Source organism: Glycine max, chromosome 17 (genome assembly GCF_000004515.6).
Source record: "Glycine max cultivar Williams 82 chromosome 17, Glycine_max_v4.0, whole genome shotgun sequence".
In the NCBI taxonomy this organism is placed as follows: Eukaryota; Viridiplantae; Streptophyta; class Magnoliopsida; order Fabales; family Fabaceae; genus Glycine; species Glycine max.
This window is the reverse complement of record NC_038253.2, coordinates 16,708,611-16,728,293: the sequence shown is the minus strand read 5'-3', so window position 1 is coordinate 16,728,293 and position 19,683 is coordinate 16,708,611. Positions and strand designations below refer to the sequence as shown.

Below are 19,683 nucleotides of genomic sequence, written 5' to 3'. Positions count from 1 at the left end.
GTGACGGACGTGTGGGGTGCTAATACCTTCCCCGCGCGTAAATGCAACTCCCGAGCCTTTCACTTAAAAGTTCATAGATCGCGTCTTTTCCGGTTTTTCCGACGTTTTCCTCAAATAAACGTTGGTGGCGACTCCGCGCGTATTCCTTTCGTGGAACACACATCCCGCGAGTCACGCGTCGCCCTCCCGCCGAAGGGTAGGTTGCGACAGTTGGCGACTCCACTGGGGACTGTTTTTAGAGAGTTAGGCCATTTAATCTTGTGCAATGTTTTACCGTGACTTACCCCTCTGTTGGTTTCCCTTCATTATGTTCTTGTGTATATAAACTCTTTATTGCTTTCAGTGTGTTTTAAAATGTGTGCATGAAGTAAATATTTATTCATTTGATGCACACAAACACCAACACTATTTGCACACACTGTGAGTGAAAAAGGGCCCTATACCCGGGTTCATGGGAACATAAGGAGTGGAGGCGAATCTGTGATCATGCTGGGTCTCCGACTTGCTTGATTACAGTGAACCCTCATCTAGAGCTTTTCTCTTTGAAAACTTATTGTTTCTAGTAGTCCCTACTGCTGCAATATGTTCTTCGAAGAGGATGATACCTCTAGAAACCATCAAGAGAGATATGACTATCTTGGGAGTTATTACTAAATGCCTAGTTAGTTCTCTCCCTTATAGGTCCCTTAAATAGGGGCACGGAGCAAATACGCTGCGTGCCATTTTTCACACTGCCATGCATAATACCTTCCCCGCGCGTAAATGCAACTCCCGAGCCTTTCACTTAAAAGTTCGTAGATCGGGTCTTTTTCGGTTTTTCCGACGTTTTTCTCAAATAAACGTTGGTGGCGACTCCGCGCGTATTCCTTTCGTGGAACACGCATCCGGCGAGTCACGCGTCGCCCTCCCGCCGAAGGGTAGGTTGCGACAGATACTCTTCAAATATCAAGAGCCTTGTATCCATTAATGATATGAAATTGGTTGGCTTGAAATCTCATGATTGTCATGTATTAATGCAACAACTACTGCCTGTAGCGATTCGAGGAATTTTGCCTGACAAAGTTTGGGATGCCATAACTCGTCTATGCTTTGTTTTTAATGCTATATGTAGCAAAGTCATTGACCCTAGAAGATTGGATGAATTAGAGAATGAGGCTGTCATTATCCTTTGTCAAATGGAGATGTACTTTCCTCCATCATTTTTTGACATAATGGTTCACTTAATTGTTCATCTAGTCAGGGAGATCCGATTGTGTGGTCTTGTATATTTACGGTGGATGTATCCAGTGGAGTGGTACATGAAGGTGTTAAAGGGGTATACAAAGAATCAACACCGACCAGAAGCTTCGATTGTTGAAAGGTATGTTGCTGAAGAATGTATCGAGTTTTGCTCGCAGTACATTGAAGCCGATAAATCTATCGGGGTTCCTGAAACTTGTAATGCGCGAACACCACCGGGGGCTAAGGGTACACGAGGATTCAATGTCGTGACAATGACTCGTGACGAGCTCGAACAAGCGCATCTAAATATATTGAATAATACGGCCGAAGTCATTCCATACATAGAAGCTGATGGAAGCTTGCTTGTGGGGCTTCTATGGAGGCTGAATCTTTGAGCTTCAATGAGGTCTTTTAATGGTGATTTTCCACCATGGAGATGCAGCGGAAGACAAAGGAGAAGAGGTGAGAGGAGGCGCCATCCACTAGGGAATAAGCCATGGAAGAAGGAGCTTCACCACCAAGATGAGCCTTGGATAAGAAGCTTGGAGAGGATGCTTCAATGGAGGAAAAGAAAGAGGGAGAGAAAGAGAGAGGGGGGAGCACGAAATTGAAGGAATAAAAGAGGTAGAGAAGTGGAACTTTGAAGTATGTCTCACAAGACTCTCATTCATCAAAGTTACAACAAGTGTTACACATGCTTCTATTTATAGACTAGGTAGCTTCCTTGAGAAGCTTTCTTGAGAAAACTTCCTTGAGAAGCTTCTTTGAGAAAACTTCCTTGAGAAGCTAGAGCTTAGTTACATACACCCCTCTAATAACTAAGCTCACCTCCTTGAGAAGCTTCCATGAGAAGATTCCTAAAGAAGCTAGAGCTTAGCTACACACACCCCCTATAATAGCTAAGCTCACCCCCATGACAAAATACATGAAAATATAAAAAAAGGTCCCTATTACAAAGACTACTCAAAATGCCCTGAAATACAAGGCTAAAATCCTATACTACTAGAATGACCAAAATACAAGGCCCAAAAGATGGGAAAACCAATTCTAACATTTACAAAGAAGAATGGATCCAACCTTGACCCATGGGCTCAAAAATCTACCCTAAGGTTCATGAGAACCCTAGGGCCTTCTTTAGTAGCTCTATCCCAAGCCTCTTGGAGTCTTCTATCCAATACCCTTGGGGGGTAGGATTGCATCAGAAGCTCACAAAAAAAAAACTCATCGCAATGAACCCAAAAATGAACATGATAAGGGTTTTGCAAGAGCATAATAGAACTTTCATTAAGTGGTTTAGAGAAACAATTCTTGTTGATGAGGGTGCTTCCAAAACATTACGATTATTAGCTATTGGGCCAAATCTAAATGTATCGACTTCGAAAGGGTATGACATCAACAATTATTCCTTCTACACCAATTCCCAAGATGACAAAAGCTTGATGCAAAACAGTGGTGTGATTGTTGATGCCAATTCATATCACTTTTGCAGTGCATCAGACAACAATCCCATTCGAGCATCCATGCATTACTTCGGTGTCATTCAACAAATCTGGGATGTTGATTATACTAAATTTAGAGTGCTTGTGTTTAAGTGTAAGTGGGTCAATGCCAATACCGGTGTCTGACAAGATGAAATGGGATTTACCTTAGTAGACCTTAACAAGGTGGGTTACATGGACAAACCTTTCATTATGGTACAACATGCAAGACAGGTCTTTTACGTTGAAGATCCTTGCGATTAAAGATATTTAGTGGTTTTACAGGGAAGACCAAGTGGTTTAAATGACGCGCATGATCCAACCATGCTTGACATTATGGAGACTGTTAGTGCTTAGCGCTACTGAGTTTTAAAAGATTGGCTAAGATTTTGTTAAAACATAAGCACTTAGACAATGAAGGAAAGCTGGAGTTGCTGCACATGATGTCCAACGCTATGTCAAGGAATAAGATCGGGCTGCACAATGCACAAGGCAAGATAAAATGTCAAATGAAGAATTGAAGCTGCAGGATCCACGATGTCGGATACAATGTCCTGGACATCCTGCCCGAAAACACTGGAGGTGCTGCACAATGCACAAGGCAAATTAAAAGTCAAATGAAGCTGCAGGATTCACGATGTCGGACACGATGTCCTGACATCTGGCCCGATAATACTGGACATATAAATCTGTTATATCTTTAACAGATTATTGTGCAGTTAGCAAGAGATAAGAAGATCTATCTCTTGGAACGAATTAAAAGATAATTAAAGTTCAAATTTCAAACTAGAAGAGTTCGTTCAGGGATTAAAGATCAAAGATAAAAACTAAAAGATCAAACTGTATCTTTTAGATCTTTAAGTGCAGATTTTCAGGAAAGTGATAGATCTCATCCAGCATCAAGTAGTTGCAGCCCAGAAACGCACATTGCTATATAAACACGAGGGCTGCACGAGTTCTGTACCAAGTCCGGGATTGAAGAGTTATTTTGTGAGTTTGCGACTTGAGTGTTTTGTGAGCCACCTTGATGCTACCCTAACATCAAGTGTTGGACCTGAGTGTGTAGAGTTGATCTCTAGTGTGTAGGGTTGATCCCTTTTGTGTAGAGTTGATCTCTAGTGTGTGGAGTTGATCTCTATTGTTCAGAGAGCAATCTCTGGTGTGTCTTTGATTTAATTGTAAACACGGGAGAGTGTTTGAGAGGGAGTGAGCGGGGTTTCTCATATCTAAGAGTGGCTCTTAGGTAGAGATCGCACGGGTAGTGGTTAGGTGAGAAGGTTGTAAACAGTGGCTGTTAGACCTTGAACTAACACTATTTTAGTGGATTTCCTCCCTGGCTTGGTAGCCCCCAGATGTAGGTGAGGTTGCACCGAACTGGGTTAACAATTCTCTTGTGTTATTTACTTGTTTAATCTGTTCATACAGTCAAACACAATCTGCAACGTGATGTCGTGACATCCTGTACGACATCTGTCCCCAGTATCAGAATTTCAATTGGTATCAGAGCGGGCACTCGAAATCACTGAGTGAGATCTAGGGAGATAAATTCTGATGAACATGGAGAAAGAAGGAGGACCAGTGAACAGACCACCAATCCTAGATGGAACCAACTATGAATACTGGAAAGCAAGGATGGTGGCCTTCCTCAAATCACTGGATAGCAGAACCTGGAAAGCTGTTATCAAAGGCTGGGAACATCCCAAGATGCTGGACACAGAAGGAAAGCCCACTGATGAATTGAAGCCAGAAGAAGACTGGACTAAAGAAGAAGACGAATTGGCACTTGGAAACTCCAAAGCTTTGAATGCTCTATTCAATGGAGTTGACAAGAATATCTTCAGACTGATCAACACATGCACAGTGGCCAAAGATGCATGGGAGATCCTGAAAACCACTCATGAAGGAACCTCCAAAGTGAAGATGTCCAGATTGCAACTATTGGCTACAAAATTCGAAAATCTGAAGATGAAGGAGGAAGAGTGTATTCATGACTTCCACATGAACATTCTTGAAATTGCCAATGCTTGCACTGCCTTGGGAGAAAGAATGACAGATGAAAAGCTGGTGAGAAAGATCCTCAGATCCTTGCCTAAGAGATTTGACATGAAAGTCACTGCAATAGAGGAGGCCCAAGACATTTGCAACATGAGAGTGGATGAACTCATTGGTTCCCTTCAAACCTTTGAGCTAGGACTCTCGGATAGGGCTGAAAAGAAGAGCAAGAACTTGGCGTTCGTGTCCAATGATGAAGGAGAAGAAGATGAGTATGACCTGGATACTGATGAAGGTCTGACTAAGGCAGTTGTGCTCCTTGGAAAGCAGTTCAACAAAGTGCTGAACAGAATGGACAGGAGACAGAAACCACATGTCCAGAACATCCCTTTCGACATCAGGAAAGGTAGCAAATACCAGAAAAGGTCAGATGAAAAGCCCAGTCACAGCAAAGGAATTCAATGCCATGGGTGTGAAGGCTATGGACACATCATAGCTGAATGTCCCACTCATCTCAAGAAGCAGAGGAAAGGACTTTCTGTATGTCGATCTGATGATACAGAGAGTGAACAAGAAAGTGATTCTGACAGAGATGTAAATGCACTCACTGGGAGATTTGAATCTGCTGAAGATTCAAGTGATACAGATAGTGAAATCACTTTTGATGAGCTTGCTATATCCTATAGAAAACTATGCATCAAAAGTGAGAAGATCCTTCAGCAAGAAGCACAACTGAAGAAGGTCATTGCAGATCTAGAGGCTGAGAAGGAGGCACATGAAGAAGAGATCTCTGAGCTTAAAGGAGAAGTTGGTTTTCTGAACTCTAAGCTGGAAAACATGACAAAATCAGTAAAGATGCTGAATAAAGGCTCAGATATGCTTGATGAGGTGCTACAGCTTGGGAAGAATGTTGGAAACCAGAGAGGACTTGGATTTAATCATAAGTCTGCTGGCAGAACAACCATGACAGAATTTGTTCCTGCCAAAAACAGCACTGGAGCCACGATGTCACAACATCGGTCTCGACATCATGGAACGCAGCAGAAAAAGAGTAAAAGAAAGAAGTGGAGGTGTCACTACTGTGGCAAGTATGGTCACATAAAGCCCTTTTGCTATCATCTACATGGCCATCCACATCATGGAACTCAAAGCGGCAGCAGCGGAAGGAAGATGATGTGGGTTCCAAAACACAAGATTGTTAGTCTTGTTGTTCATACTTCACTTAGAGCATCAGCCAAGGAAGATTGGTACCTAGATAGCGGCTGTTCCAGACACATGACAAGAGTTAAAGAATTCCTGGTGAACATTGAGCCCTGCTCCACCAGCTATGTGACATTTGGAGATGGCTCTAAAGGAAAGATCATTGGAATGGGAAAGCTAGTTCATGATGGACTTCCTAGTCTGAACAAAGTACTGCTGGTGAAGGGACTGACTGCAAACCTGATCAGCATCAGTCAGTTGTGTGATGAAGGATTCAATGTAAACTTCACAAAGTCAGAATGCTTGGTGACAAATGAGAAGAGTGAAGTTCTAATGAAGGGCAGCAGATCAAAGGACAACTGTTACCTATGGACACCTCAAGAAACCAGCTACTCCTCCACATGTCTATCCTCCAAAGAAGATGAAGTCAGAATATGGCATCAAAGATTTGGACATCTGCACTTAAGAGGCATGAAGAAAATCATTGACAAAGGTGCTGTTAGAGGCATTCCCAATCTGAAAATAGAAGAAGGCAGAATCTGTGGTGAATGTCAGATTGGAAAGCAAGTCAAGATGTCCCACCAGAAGCTTCAACATCAGACCACTTCCAGGGTGCTGGAACTACTTCACATGGATTTGATGGGGCCTATGCAGGTTGAAAGCCTTGGAGGAAAGAGGTATGCCTATGTTGTTGTGGATGATTTCTCCAGATTTACCTGGGTCAACTTTATCAGAGAGAAATCAGAAACCTTTGAAGTATTCAAAGAGTTGAGTCTAAGACTTCAAAGAGAAAAAGACTGTGTCATCAAGAGAATCAGGAGTGACCATGGCAGAGAGTTTGAAAACAGCAGGTTCACTGAATTCTGCACATCTGAAGGCATCACTCATGAGTTCTCTGCAGCCATTACACCACAACAGAATGGCACAGTTGAAAGGAAAAACAGGACTTTGCAAGAGGCTGCTAGGGTCATGCTTCATGCCAAAGAACTTCCCTATAATCTCTGGGCTGAAGCCATGAACACAGCATGCTACATCCACAACAGAGTCACACTTAGAAGAGGGACTCCAACCACACTGTATGAAATCTGGAAAGGGAGGAAGCCAACTGTCAAGCACTTCCACATCTTTGGAAGTCCATGTTACATTTTGGCAGATAGAGAGCAAAGGAGAAAGATGGATCCCAAGAGTGATGCAGGAATATTCCTGGGATACTCTACAAACAGCAGAGCATATAGAGTATTCAATTCCAGAACCAGAACTGTGATGGAATCCATCAATGTGGTTGTTGATGATCTAACTCCAGCAAGAAAGAAGGATGTCGAAGAAGATGTCAGAACATCGGGAGACAATGTAGCAGATGCAGCTAAAAGTGGAGAAAATGCAGAAAACTCTGATTCTGCTACAGATGAATCAAACATCAACCAACCTGACAAGAGACCCTCCATTAGAATCCAGAAGATGCACCCCAAGGAGCTGATTATAGGAGATCCAAACAGAGGAGTCACTACAAGATCAAGGGAGATTGAGATTGTCTCCAACTCATGTTTTGTCTCCAAAATTGAGCCCAAGAATGTGAAAGAGGCACTGACTGATGAGTTCTGGATCAATGCTATGCAAGAAGAATTGGAGCAATTCAAAAGGAATGAAGTCTGGGAGCTAGTTCCGAGACCCGAGGGAACTAATGTGATTGGCACCAAGTGGATCTTCAAGAACAAAACCAATGAAGAAGGTGTTATAACCAGAAACAAGGCCAGACTTGTTGCTCAAGGCTACACTCAGATTGAAGGTGTAGACTTTGATGAAACTTTCGCTCCAGTTGCTAGACTTGAGTCCATCAGATTGTTACTTGGTGTAGCTTGCATCCTCAAATTCAAGCTGTTCCAGATGGATGTGAAGAGCGCGTTTCTGAATGCATACCTGAATGAAGAAGCCTATGTGGAGCAGCCAAAGGGATTTGTAGATCCAACTCATGTATACAGGCTCAAGAAGGCTCTCTATGGATTGAAGCAAGCTCCAAGAGCTTGGTATGAAAGGCTAACAGAGTTCCTTACTCAGCAAGGGTATAGGAAGGGAGGAATTGACAAGACTCTCTTTGTCAAACAAGATGCTGAAAACTTGATGATAGCACAGATATATGTTGATGACATTGTGTTTGGAGGGATGTCGAATGAGATGCTTCGACATTTTGTCCAACAGATGCAATCTGAATTTGAAATGAGTCTTGTTGGAGAGCTGACTTATTTTCTGGGACTTCAAGTGAAGCAGATGGAAGACTCCATATTCCTCTCACAAAGCAAGTATGCAAAGAACATTGTCAAGAAGTTTGGGATGGAGAATGCCAGCCATAAAAGAACACCTGCACCTACTCACTTGAAGCTGTCAAAAGATGAAGCTGACACCAGTGTTGATCAAAGTGTGTACAGAAGCATGATTGGGAGCTTACTATATTTAACAGCTAGCAGACCTGACATCACCTATGCAGTAGGTGTTTGTGCAAGATATCAAGCCAATCCCAAGATAAGTCACTTGAATCAAGTAAAGAGAATTCTGAAATATGTAAATGGCACCAGTGACTATGGGATTATGTACTGTCATTGTTCAGATTCAATGCTGGTTGGGTATTGTGATGCTGATTGGGCTGGAAGTGCAGATGACAGAAAAAGCACTTCTGGTGGATGCTTCTATCTGGGCAACAATCTTATTTCATGGTTCAGCAAGAAGCAGAACTGTGTGTCCCTATCTACTGCAGAAGCAGAGTATATTGCAGCAGGAAGCAGCTGTTCACAACTAGTTTGGATGAAGCAGATGCTGAAGGAGTACAATGTCGAACAAGATGTCATGACATTATACTGTGACAACATGAGTGCTATTAATATTTCTAAAAATCCTGTTCAACACAGCAGAACCAAGCACATTGACATTAGACATCACTATATCAGAGATCTTGTTGATGATAAAGTGATCACACTGAAGCATGTTGACACTGAGGAACAAATAACAGATATTTTCACAAAGGCTTTGGATGCAAATCAGTTTGAAAAACTGAGGGGCAAGCTGGGCATTTGTCTGCTAGAAGACTTATAGCAATTACTTCTATTTGAATGTGCTCAAACGTTAATAGCACATTCATTACTGGGCCAAAACAGATTTGACCGTTGCTTCACACGCCCCTCTACATTCTTCATTCAAATTTATATTTGCGTGGCATTCGTGTTTTCACCAGCATTTCCCAATAGTTCTCAGAATTTCACGAAACCATTTCAAAAGCTCTGCTTCTCCATGGCTACCTCACCAAAAGAAACTTCAGCTCCTGGTTCACCCGCTGTACCATCATCTCCGCACCAGGAACAACCTGAATTCAACATCCAACCCATACAAATAATTCCTGGTCAAGCCTCTGCTCCTGAGAAACTGGCTCCTAGAAGACAACAGGGAGTGAAGATTGCTGAAAACCCTAGCCTTGCAACAAGTCCTAGGGAAGTAGACACGGAGATGGACAAGAAAATCCGCAGTATTGTGAGTAGCATTCTGAAAGATGCGTCTGTGCCTGATGCTGATGAAGATGTTCCAACATCCTCCACCCCGAATGGTTCTGTGCCTGATGTTGATAAAGATGTTCCAACATCTTCCGCTCCAAATGCTGAAGCCCTCCCTTCACCCAGTGAAGAGGAGTCAACAGAAGAAGAGGATCAAGCCTCAGAGGAGACCCCTGCACCAAGGGCACCAGAACCTGCTCCAGGTGACCTCATTGACCTAGAAGAAGTCGAATCTGATGAGGAACCCATTGCCAACAGGTTGGCACCTGGCATTGCAGAAAGGTTACAAAGCCGAAAGGGAAAAACCCCCATTAAGAGGTCTGAACGAATCAAAACTATGGCACAGAAGAAGAGCACTCCAATCACTCATACCACATCCAGACGGAGCAAAGTTGCAATCCCCTCCAAAAAGAGGAAAGAAATTTCCTCATCTGATTCTGATGATGATGTCGAACTAGATGTCTCGACATCAAAGAGGGCCAAGAAATCTGGGAGAAAGGTACCTGGAAATGTTCCTGATGCACCATTGGACAACATCTCTTTCCACTCCATTGGCAATGTTGAAAAGTGGAAATATGTGTATCAACGCAGACTTGCGGTTGAAAGAGAACTGGGAAGAGATGCCTTGGATTGCAAGGAGACCATGGACCTCATTAAGGCTGCTGGACTACTGAAGACAGTCACCAAATTGGGAGACTGTTATGAAGGCCTAGTCAGGGAATTCATTGTCAACATTCCCTCTGACATAACAAACAGAAAGAGTGATGAGTATCAAAAAGTATTTGTCAGAGGAAAGTGTGTTAGATTCTCCCCTGCTGTGATCAACAAATATCTGGGCAGACCTACTGATGGAGTGATAGATATTGCTGTTTCTGAGCATCAAATTGCCAAGGAAATCACTTCCAAACAAGTCCAGCATTGGCCAAAGAAAGGGAAGCTTTCTGCAGGGAAGCTGAGTGTGAAGTATGCAATTCTGCATAGGATTGGCGCTGCAAACTGGGTACCCACCAATCATACTTCCACTGTTGCCACAGGTTTGGGTAAATTTCTGTATGCTGTTGGAACCAAGTCCAAATTTAATTTTGGAAACTATATATTTGATCAAACTGTTAAGCATTCAGAATCTTTTGCTGTCAAATTACCCATTGCCTTCCCTACTGTATTGTGTGGCATTATGTTGAGTCAACATCCAAACATTTTAAACTACACTGACTCTGTGATGAAGAGAGAATCTCCTCTATCCCTGCATTACAAACTGTTTGAGGGGACACATGTCCCAGACATTGTCTCGACATCAGGGAAAGCTGCTGCTTCAGGTGCTGTGTCCAAGGATGCTCTGATTGCTGAACTCAAGGACACATGCAAGGTGCTGGAAGCAACCATCAAAGCCACCACAGAGAAGAAAATGGAGCTGGAACGGCTGATCGAAAGACTCACAGACAGTGGCATTGATGATGGTGAAGCAGCTGAGGAAGAAGAAGATCCAGCTGAGCAAGAAGAGGCAGCTGAGGAAGAGGAAGATGCAGCAGAAGAGACAGAATCAGATGATGATGATTCTGAAGCCACCCCATGACCATCAGACCTTTATTTTTGCTTTTACTAGTTATAGGGGCATGTCCCTTTGAACAATTGTTTACTATGGGTCTGTAATATTTGCACCTTAAGTTCATGCATTCTACTTTTGTCAAATTCTGTCTAAAAAGGGGGAGTAATAGTATTATAGTATTATGCTTGCTATTATGCATGATTTTGAGTAGTAGGATACTATGTATGCAATAGTAGTTTGATATGATGTATGGCAGTAGGATACGATGTATGCATGATTCATGATTTTGAGGGGGAGTTGCATGTATATGACTTTGAGGGGGAGACTGCTGCTGCTGATGACTGATGTAAGCTACTAGTAGCTGATAGAAGATGCTGCAGTAAGAGCATGAAGACAGGGGGAGCAAAAAGCTGATGTCACATGAGATGTCTCGACATCCTGGAAAAGACTAGTAGCTGATAGAAGATGCTGCAGTGAGCATGAAGACAGGGGGAGCAAAAAGCTGATGTCACATGAGATGTCTCGACATCCTGGAAAAGACTAGTAGCTGATAGAAGATGCTGCAGTGAGCATGAAGACAGGGGGAGCAGAAAGCTGATGTCACGTGAGATGTCTTGACATCCTGGAAACGACTTGCAACTTGTAGAATTTCCGCTGTGCTTGATTACTCTGATAATGAAAGTTGCTGATCCCACTTGCATAACTGCTCGTACCTGCTCAGGAAGTGTCTAAGTATGTTTTAGACAAAATTTGCCAAAGGGGGAGATTGTTAGTGCTTAGCGCTACTGAGTTTTAAAAGATTGGCTAAGATTTTGTTAAAACATAAGCACTTAGACAATGAAGGAAAGCTGGAGTTGCTGCACATGATGTCCAACGCTATGTCAAGGAATAAGATCGGGCTGCACAATGCACAAGGCAAGATAAAATGTCAAATGAAGAATTGAAGCTGCAGGATCCACGATGTCGGATACAATGTCCTGGACATCCTGCCCGAAAACACTGGAGGTGCTGCACAATGCACAAGGCAAATTAAAAGTCAAATGAAGCTGCAGGATTCACGATGTCGGACACGATGTCCTGACATCTGGCCCGATAATACTGGACATATAAATCTGTTATATCTTTAACAGATTATTGTGCAGTTAGCAAGAGATAAGAAGATCTATCTCTTGGAACGAATTAAAAGATAATTAAAGTTCAAATTTCAAACTAGAAGAGTTCGTTCAGGGATTAAAGATCAAAGATAAAAACTAAAAGATCAAACTGTATCTTTTAGATCTTTAAGTGCAGATTTTCAGGAAAGTGATAGATCTCATCCAGCATCAAGTAGTTGCAGCCCAGAAACGCACATTGCTATATAAACACGAGGGCTGCACGAGTTCTGTACCAAGTCCGGGATTGAAGAGTTATTTTGTGAGTTTGGGACTTGAGTGTTTTGTGAGCCACCTTGATGCTACCCTAACATCAAGTGTTGGACCTGAGTGTGTAGAGTTGATCTCTAGTGTGTAGGGTTGATCCCTTTTGTGTAGAGTTGATCTCTAGTGTGTGGAGTTGATCTCTATTGTTCAGAGAGCAATCTCTGGTGTGTCTTTGATTTAATTGTAAACACGGGAGAGTGTTTGAGAGGGAGTGAGCGGGGTTTCTCATATCTAAGAGTGGCTCTTAGGTAGAGATCGCACGGGTAGTGGTTAGGTGAGAAGGTTGTAAACAGTGGCTGTTAGACCTTGAACTAACACTATTTTAGTGGATTTCCTCCCTGGCTTGGTAGCCCCCAGATGTAGGTGAGGTTGCACCGAACTGGGTTAACAATTCTCTTGTGTTATTTACTTGTTTAATCTGTTCATACAGTCAAACACAATCTGCAGCGTGATGTCGTGACATCCTGTACGACATCTGTCCCCAGTATCAGAATTTCAGAGACACCCCCTTTTTTGACAATAATGCCTAATATCAACGACTCACACGATGTTGACGGTGTACACACAAATCGTAATGATCACGATGAAGGACTATGGGAGAACATTGCTACATAACTTTTTCCTACGAATGACATGTAAATAGCTTATGCCTTTTGTGTTTTGTGATTGATTAATGTATGTATTTCCATTTAAGTTAGTTCATAAAATTAGTATGTTGTTCTTTATAACATATTTGTTTTTTGTTTGACATGGTCATGGGAACACCACCGACATCCCCTCCGTAGTCAAATCTCCAGTCAGAGGCAACGTCTAGGAATACAAGGAAATCAACACGCCTACTGAGGTTGACTGTACGAGCATTGGATCAGCCACGACCAACTGTACAGGTGGATGCCGCAACTGGTCGAGGATTAGGCCCACACAAAGATAAATTCCACAGTTATCTTGGGGTCGTGGCAAGAGAGAAAATTCCCATTGTACATAACAGCTGGAAAGATGTACCAAACACGCTAAAGGAGATGGTATGAAGTGGAATTTTGGTAAGTGGCATTCGCTTTCCCTATTATTTTTTTGACTTGCAGTGTGAAATTTATTCCTACGCCATTTGTCTAACATTTTTCAAAACCCCTTGTAATGTAGGCAAAATTTGATATCCTAGAAGCACTGATTTTTAGTGTATTTCATGTGTTTCTTTGCATCTCATTTTGATGGTCTAAGATGATCAAGGGTACCAAAAAATGATTCTTTGCAACTTAATATGTTGAAATTTATTATTTAGCCATCTTAATTGATTTGTTTAATGTGTGGTACTATGTTAAACGTAGTAAGATAGTACTATACCAAAAAATTCCATATGTACCATCAGTTATTTAATTATGTTTTCTTATTAAAAACATAAAATCTATAACAAAATAGATTGTTTGAAAGAGCAGAATCAGGATTATAAAGAGATTATAATACATGATGTATATTAGAAATGATACGATCGAAAGAAAGTTTGAAAGGGCAGAGTCAACATCATAAAAACAATGTAATAGATGGTGCAGATAACTGAACTACTTAGGATCTTAATACAATAGTTCGAAATAATGGTAATAGAATGCTACGAAATTTAATAGACATTTAAAAAGATTTAACTTAATATTGTATCTGTTTTGTTTTGGATAGGGTATAATCACACAGGATATGCATAGTTGTTTTTTCCTACATGCATGAATTAAATGTTATTCTAGATGGCATGCTACCTAGGGTTCATTGACAGTGACAATATAGTAGCATCATTCAAAATTATTGAATAATTTTCTGGATTCGTTACCAATGAACAAAAGTAAATTAATATATAAATTTCTGACTATGTATTTAATAATAGAACATCAGAATGAGTGGAACAGGTTTTTGAATTAGTATCAACAAAATGTCCAATTTCAACATGGATTGCGATAAAAGCACAACATGAATGCAAAAAGTGTGAGGGAAAAAAATAACATTTAAACGTTACTAATATCTAAAGGGTAAGATAGATGATAACGTAGTATGCAAGAAACCTAACACAATGGGCACAAATAAATGAAGCAGAAGCAGGGAAAATTGAATTAGGGCTTTGCCACAGGAAAGAAAGTTGAGTGAGACAATGATGGATTCAAAAGCAAAATTTTTCAATATGTCTGTCCTAAATTGGAATTCGAAAACTCAAGAAAACATAGATGGCAGGATGCTGAATTTTGGTTCGGGATATGGATGAAAAATGTAACCAAATGCAAGAGAAAAATCAGGAAATGAATGAACATGCAGTCAGGTTTGGGTTTAGGCTTACCTTGCTTAAAGCGGTGGATGAAGCGGTAGACATGGTGGTAGTCGCTTTGAGAGAAAAATTTCATTAGAGTTGAAATGAAGGTGGGAGAGAAATGAACCATGGTCTGATAATGTAAAGTAGTGGGTGATGGAAGGGTCATTGCTTTTCGGGGGGGTGTAAGTGACGGCAAGTTAAGTGGTTTGGGAACCGTGGAGCATTAAATGCTGGGTTGAAAGATTGGACGTGAATTGGCAGAATGATAAGTATGAAAGATTGTGGTGGTGGAGGCAGGTGAAGAGGTATTTTTATTGCTGAATATAACAAAGAGTAAGTTAATTTTTTGTATTGTTATAAATACAATTTGCATCATCAGATGAATGACCTGTCTAATGCTAAAGTCGATAATGATTTGGCATAGATAATATTTTGCAAGGCCAATTGATTATCTAAGAAAAGATAAATGGTTCTACTAAAAGAATAATAATAAGTGTACCAGGTTAGGAAAACAGGTAGAGTAACATATAGAATTCATTTGCTGAATGGTAGCATTTAAATTGAGATAAGCATTTTATTTTCTTTTGTGCAATTCATGAAAGAAATGGTTAATTTGGAGTTCATGAAAAGGGATGAAAATTTAAAATGTAGCGAATAAGAAAATGCAGTCCACAAAGGAAGACTGGTTTGTTAAAATTAATGAATTATAGATTGGCTCATTTGATGATGTTTTAACTGTATATCAGAGATCATATGAGTAAGAAGCAAATTCAGTTATGGTTAGAATTAAATTTGTAATCGGAAATAAATTGGATTTACCTTCTAATATTTGCAAAGACCTCTTTGAAAACCACATTCGTGGTTGAAGTCATTTTTTTTTTGTCCTGATCATGTATTAAAATTCGAAGTCCTTTCTTTGACTTGACTCTTGATAATGCAACATATAGTTGGCCATGTGAAAAAACTGGTTTTGGCAAGTAAAGTCCAACTGAAGATAGTGATTGTCCTTGGGATTTATTAATTGTCATAGCATAAGAAAGCATTATCGGAAATTGTCTCCTCAATAGCTTAAAAGGCCATGGTGACTGTGAAGGCAACATAGACATTCGTGGGATATAAACATGATCTCCAATATTTGTCCCAGAAATTATGTCGGCTGCAATAACATGCTTTGCTAGTCTTGTGATAATTAACCTAGTATCGTTACACAACCCTTGAGTTTGGTCTAAGTTCCTTAATAGCATTATTGGTGTTCCAATCTTGAGTTTGAGACAGTGATTGGGTAAGCCAGATGTTGTCAATGAATTCAGAAATTCAGTTGTCAGTGAGCCAAAATGACAACTTTCAATGGTTTCGGATTTGTCAATTGAATCAGAGCTTAGATATTCCATTTGTTTACCTATCTATATTTTAGACATAAAAAAGCAAATTCATCAACCAAAAATGTTAAATCTAGGAAAGTTGATTAAAAGATGAAAAACATAATAAGATAATTTACTATATGATTACCCGGTATCATTGTAAGCATATAATCATTAACTTGTTGCACTGTTTCATTTGTGGAAGCTAATATTGCTCTGGTTTCGAAGTATTCAGGATCATTGTCATGATGAGATAGATCTTGAAATGTAGAGCTAATTATACTATCAATAGGATCATTATATTCTGTGATTAATAGTTCCTGTGGAATTTCAATAGTAGCATAGCCATCATTTTCATCTCCAATAATACCATCACCAATATCTATAATCCACTGTGCAAAAGCTGCAGTTTCTTCTTGATCTGTTGCTTGCATGTTGTTTTGTAAAAGCATGTTTTTTGTTAGTCTCAAGATCTGATAGTGATCCCATAGATAAGAGGAATTAATTGTTGCGTTAACAATATCAGAGCGGCTGCCTCTTGGAATGATTGGCAGGATCTGCCGGAAATCTCCACCAAAGACCATGACTTTACCTCCAAAGATTGTATTGTCCTTTGAGTTGTGTTTGATGATATCTCTAAGACTGTGATCAAGTGCCTCAAAACAGAATTTGTGAGCCATGGGTGCTTCATCCCAAATGATTAGACTTGTCTGATTTAATAGCTCAGCTAATTGAGTTCCTTAATGGATATTGCAAGTTGAGTCTTCAAAAACTGGAACTGGAATTTTAAATTTTGAATGTGCAGTTCTACCTCCAAGCAATAGCAGAGAAGTTATGCCGCTAGAGGCCACCATTATTACAATTTTATTGTCTGCTCTTAGTGAACTTGCAAGTGTTTTCCAAATGTATGTTTTTCCTGTACCTCCATATCCATAGAGAAAAAACATACCACCTTCATCTTTATTAACAGCTTCAACAATCTGGTTGTAAATTGAAGCTTGTTCATTTGAAATCATCCATATGTGTTGTTAGATTTAAAGATAAATGAATGAAGTTAAAATACTAATTTATAGATGAGAAAAGCTAAGAAGGAAATGCACATAATAATTTTTAGAGGGGTAAATTGCTTTGTACTTAATGTACCTGTCATGTGAGAAAATAGATGTTCAAACTCTGATCTAAGTTCTTCATTGTTGTAGTTTAGTTCAGTTCAAGTAATATAAGGCTATTGTCTAGATAAGCTGGACAATTCTCATCCTCTGGATATGGCATTGAAGGATAGTCTCTTAGCGATCTTTGATTTGCTTGCAGCAGTTGTTCAATTTCAAGCAAGACCAAATTTTGAAGAGTTCTATCATCAAGCTGCAATGCTAATACACAAAAGAGAAAAAAGTTAAATTATGTGTCGTATCAATATTGATTTGTCTGATGGGAAATTAGCACAAACCTGGACTTGTTGATGATTTTTTATAATTATAGACAATGTCATCAGCCATCCAATGCCAAGTTTGGTCCCAAACTTGTTTAGGTTTGCTCATTGTTGCAGTTAAAAGTAACAACACAAATAGCTTTCTTATATAATGTGCTGAACCCCAGTCTTTTGCTTCTTTGATTGCCTCAATAAATTCTTTATCATCTTGTAAAAATCCCATAGCAAAACATGCTTCTTTATATTTAGAATACTGAACATTATCAACTGTTCTTAAATCCTCAAATGAGGTAGCTCTTTTACAAACGGTAAGCATCATTCTCAAATAAAATAATTCCCCTGTAATTGGTGGAACCCATAGTAATCTGCCAATGGTATAGCCTTTCTTCCTAAGCTGCCAACATCTTTTCTTCTGATTGTATACAAACTTAGAAACAAATCCTGCATAAGTAAGATTTCTCCCTTCAACAGAATTTTGGTTGGTGTTCATCCACGAAATAAACTTTGAATCAGAGATACATGGCTTAGACAATACATCATCAATATCATCATGGTCCTCATAGAGAACACTATGTTGGCCAGGAAGATGGAAGTGTAATCTTTCAACAACAGGTTTTCTGCCATGTATTGGAAATCCAAAGATTCTCCAAGTAGATTCACAAGGAGATATGTATCTGTTAGGAAGATAGAATTAGTTATTATAACAATGATGATCAGATAAATTAGAGATCAAGTTTTAACAATACCTGCAATCTAGATATTCTTTGATCTCATCATTATGGGTGCCACCATTCTCAGTTTGATCGTTATCTTCATCAATCAAAATAGTAGTCACCCTATCATATCCCTTGTTGATGTACTTAAATAAATATTTGATAGAAGTGCTTTGGTTACACCATTCAATATTGATATGCACTTGGTATTTTCTGAGCAATCTTGCATTGTAAGGTACAATATACTTGTTATCAACTATAACACCATTTTTCTCAATTGCATTACCGTTGTTTCTTCTACGATAGACTGGAAAACCATCAGCATCTAAAACAGTATGCGGCTGGAACTTTTTAGGATAGAAACGACTACACTTGCCTTTTTTCATGCATGGATATCTAGGATTCAGACTTCCACATGGACCATGAACCAAATGGTTTTTTACTAATGAATACAGTTCTGGATCATCTTGTTGTGAAAGTATCTTTACTGATATAATTTGATCAATTTCATCTGTGATCGAGGCCATACCCGAATCAAATAAACATGAAAATGCAGTAACTAGGAAGTGATCCTAGGTCGTTTCCCAACAAGCAGTGATAAGCCAAATGTTCATAATATACTTGCAGTAACAGTAACGATGGGGGGGTTTGGTTGTTTGGTAATCAAAGAGCAGAACAAATAAAATGGAATACGAAACTACTAATTTTAAAAACGGGTTGTTTCCTCTGATTCAGAAGCCACTCTCTTATCCTGGGTTATGGAGAATTCGTCCCTAACAGTCAACCACTTAATCCAACCCTATTTCAATTTACTAGGCGAAAATCAACTTAGGGTTTTCAATACGTGATTAGGCACCACATACACCAGTTAGCCCTTCGTCCATTAAGCATGAACGCAAGTTAGGCTCAGAGGCAATTAATCGAACACGAAGCGTGCACTGATTAATATTCACGAAATTGGGATAACTGGTGAAGGGAAAACTCCCAGGAAACCACATTACAAACGAAACCTCAAAGAGAGTTGGGCTTCGTCCTCAAAAGGAAACAACACCAGAAAATCTAGCCTTCCATGGATTCAAACAGAAAACGCAAATGAAACATGAAGCAGAAACGTAAATGAACAAGAACGTAAATGAACAGAAACGCAAATGAACAGAAACGTAAATGAAAGTAGAAGAAGAAGCAAGAATGAACTCGTAATTATAAGCAGAAAACGGAAATTTGCATTAAGAACGAAAACTGTAACAAGGGAACAGAAAAACGTGAAAACCTAAAACCAAAGCTCTGAATAATGAAAATAACATAGCAGAATAGAATGCACTGCACGAATCCCAAGGCAGCTATTTAAAAAGAGTCACTCAAAGTCACTGGGCCCTATTACAATACTCTGGCCCAAAACGAAATAAACACTGAACAACATAAAATAAAATTGCGAAATTTCCTAATTAGAAATTAGCTAAGGTAAGCGCTGCTTTATTTGCCCTCTTCAAGTCCACAACCAA

The 19,683-nt window shown here is 39.9% G+C and overlaps 2 protein-coding genes across 2 annotated transcripts; both read right to left on the bottom strand.

Annotated features, from left to right (window-relative positions):
• Positions 1 to 16,073: 16,073 nt before the first annotated feature.
• Positions 16,074 to 16,719, bottom strand: LOC102660663 (uncharacterized). Its single transcript, XM_006601435.1, has 2 exons — positions 16,188 to 16,719; positions 16,074 to 16,081 (listed from the first exon to the last, which is right to left on the bottom strand). The coding sequence occupies exons 1-2, from the start codon at positions 16,717 to 16,719 to the stop codon at positions 16,074 to 16,076; spliced, it is 540 nt and encodes a 179-aa protein (XP_006601498.1).
• Positions 16,720 to 17,239: 520 nt separating this feature from the next.
• Positions 17,240 to 18,708, bottom strand: LOC100798985 (uncharacterized). The gene is made up of 3 exons (XM_006601434.1): positions 18,215 to 18,708; positions 17,487 to 18,142; positions 17,240 to 17,409 (listed from the first exon to the last, which is right to left on the bottom strand). Exons 1-3 carry the CDS (start codon positions 18,706 to 18,708, stop codon positions 17,240 to 17,242), a joined length of 1,320 nt encoding a protein of 439 aa, XP_006601497.1.
• Between the last annotated feature and the right edge of the window lie 975 nt (positions 18,709 to 19,683).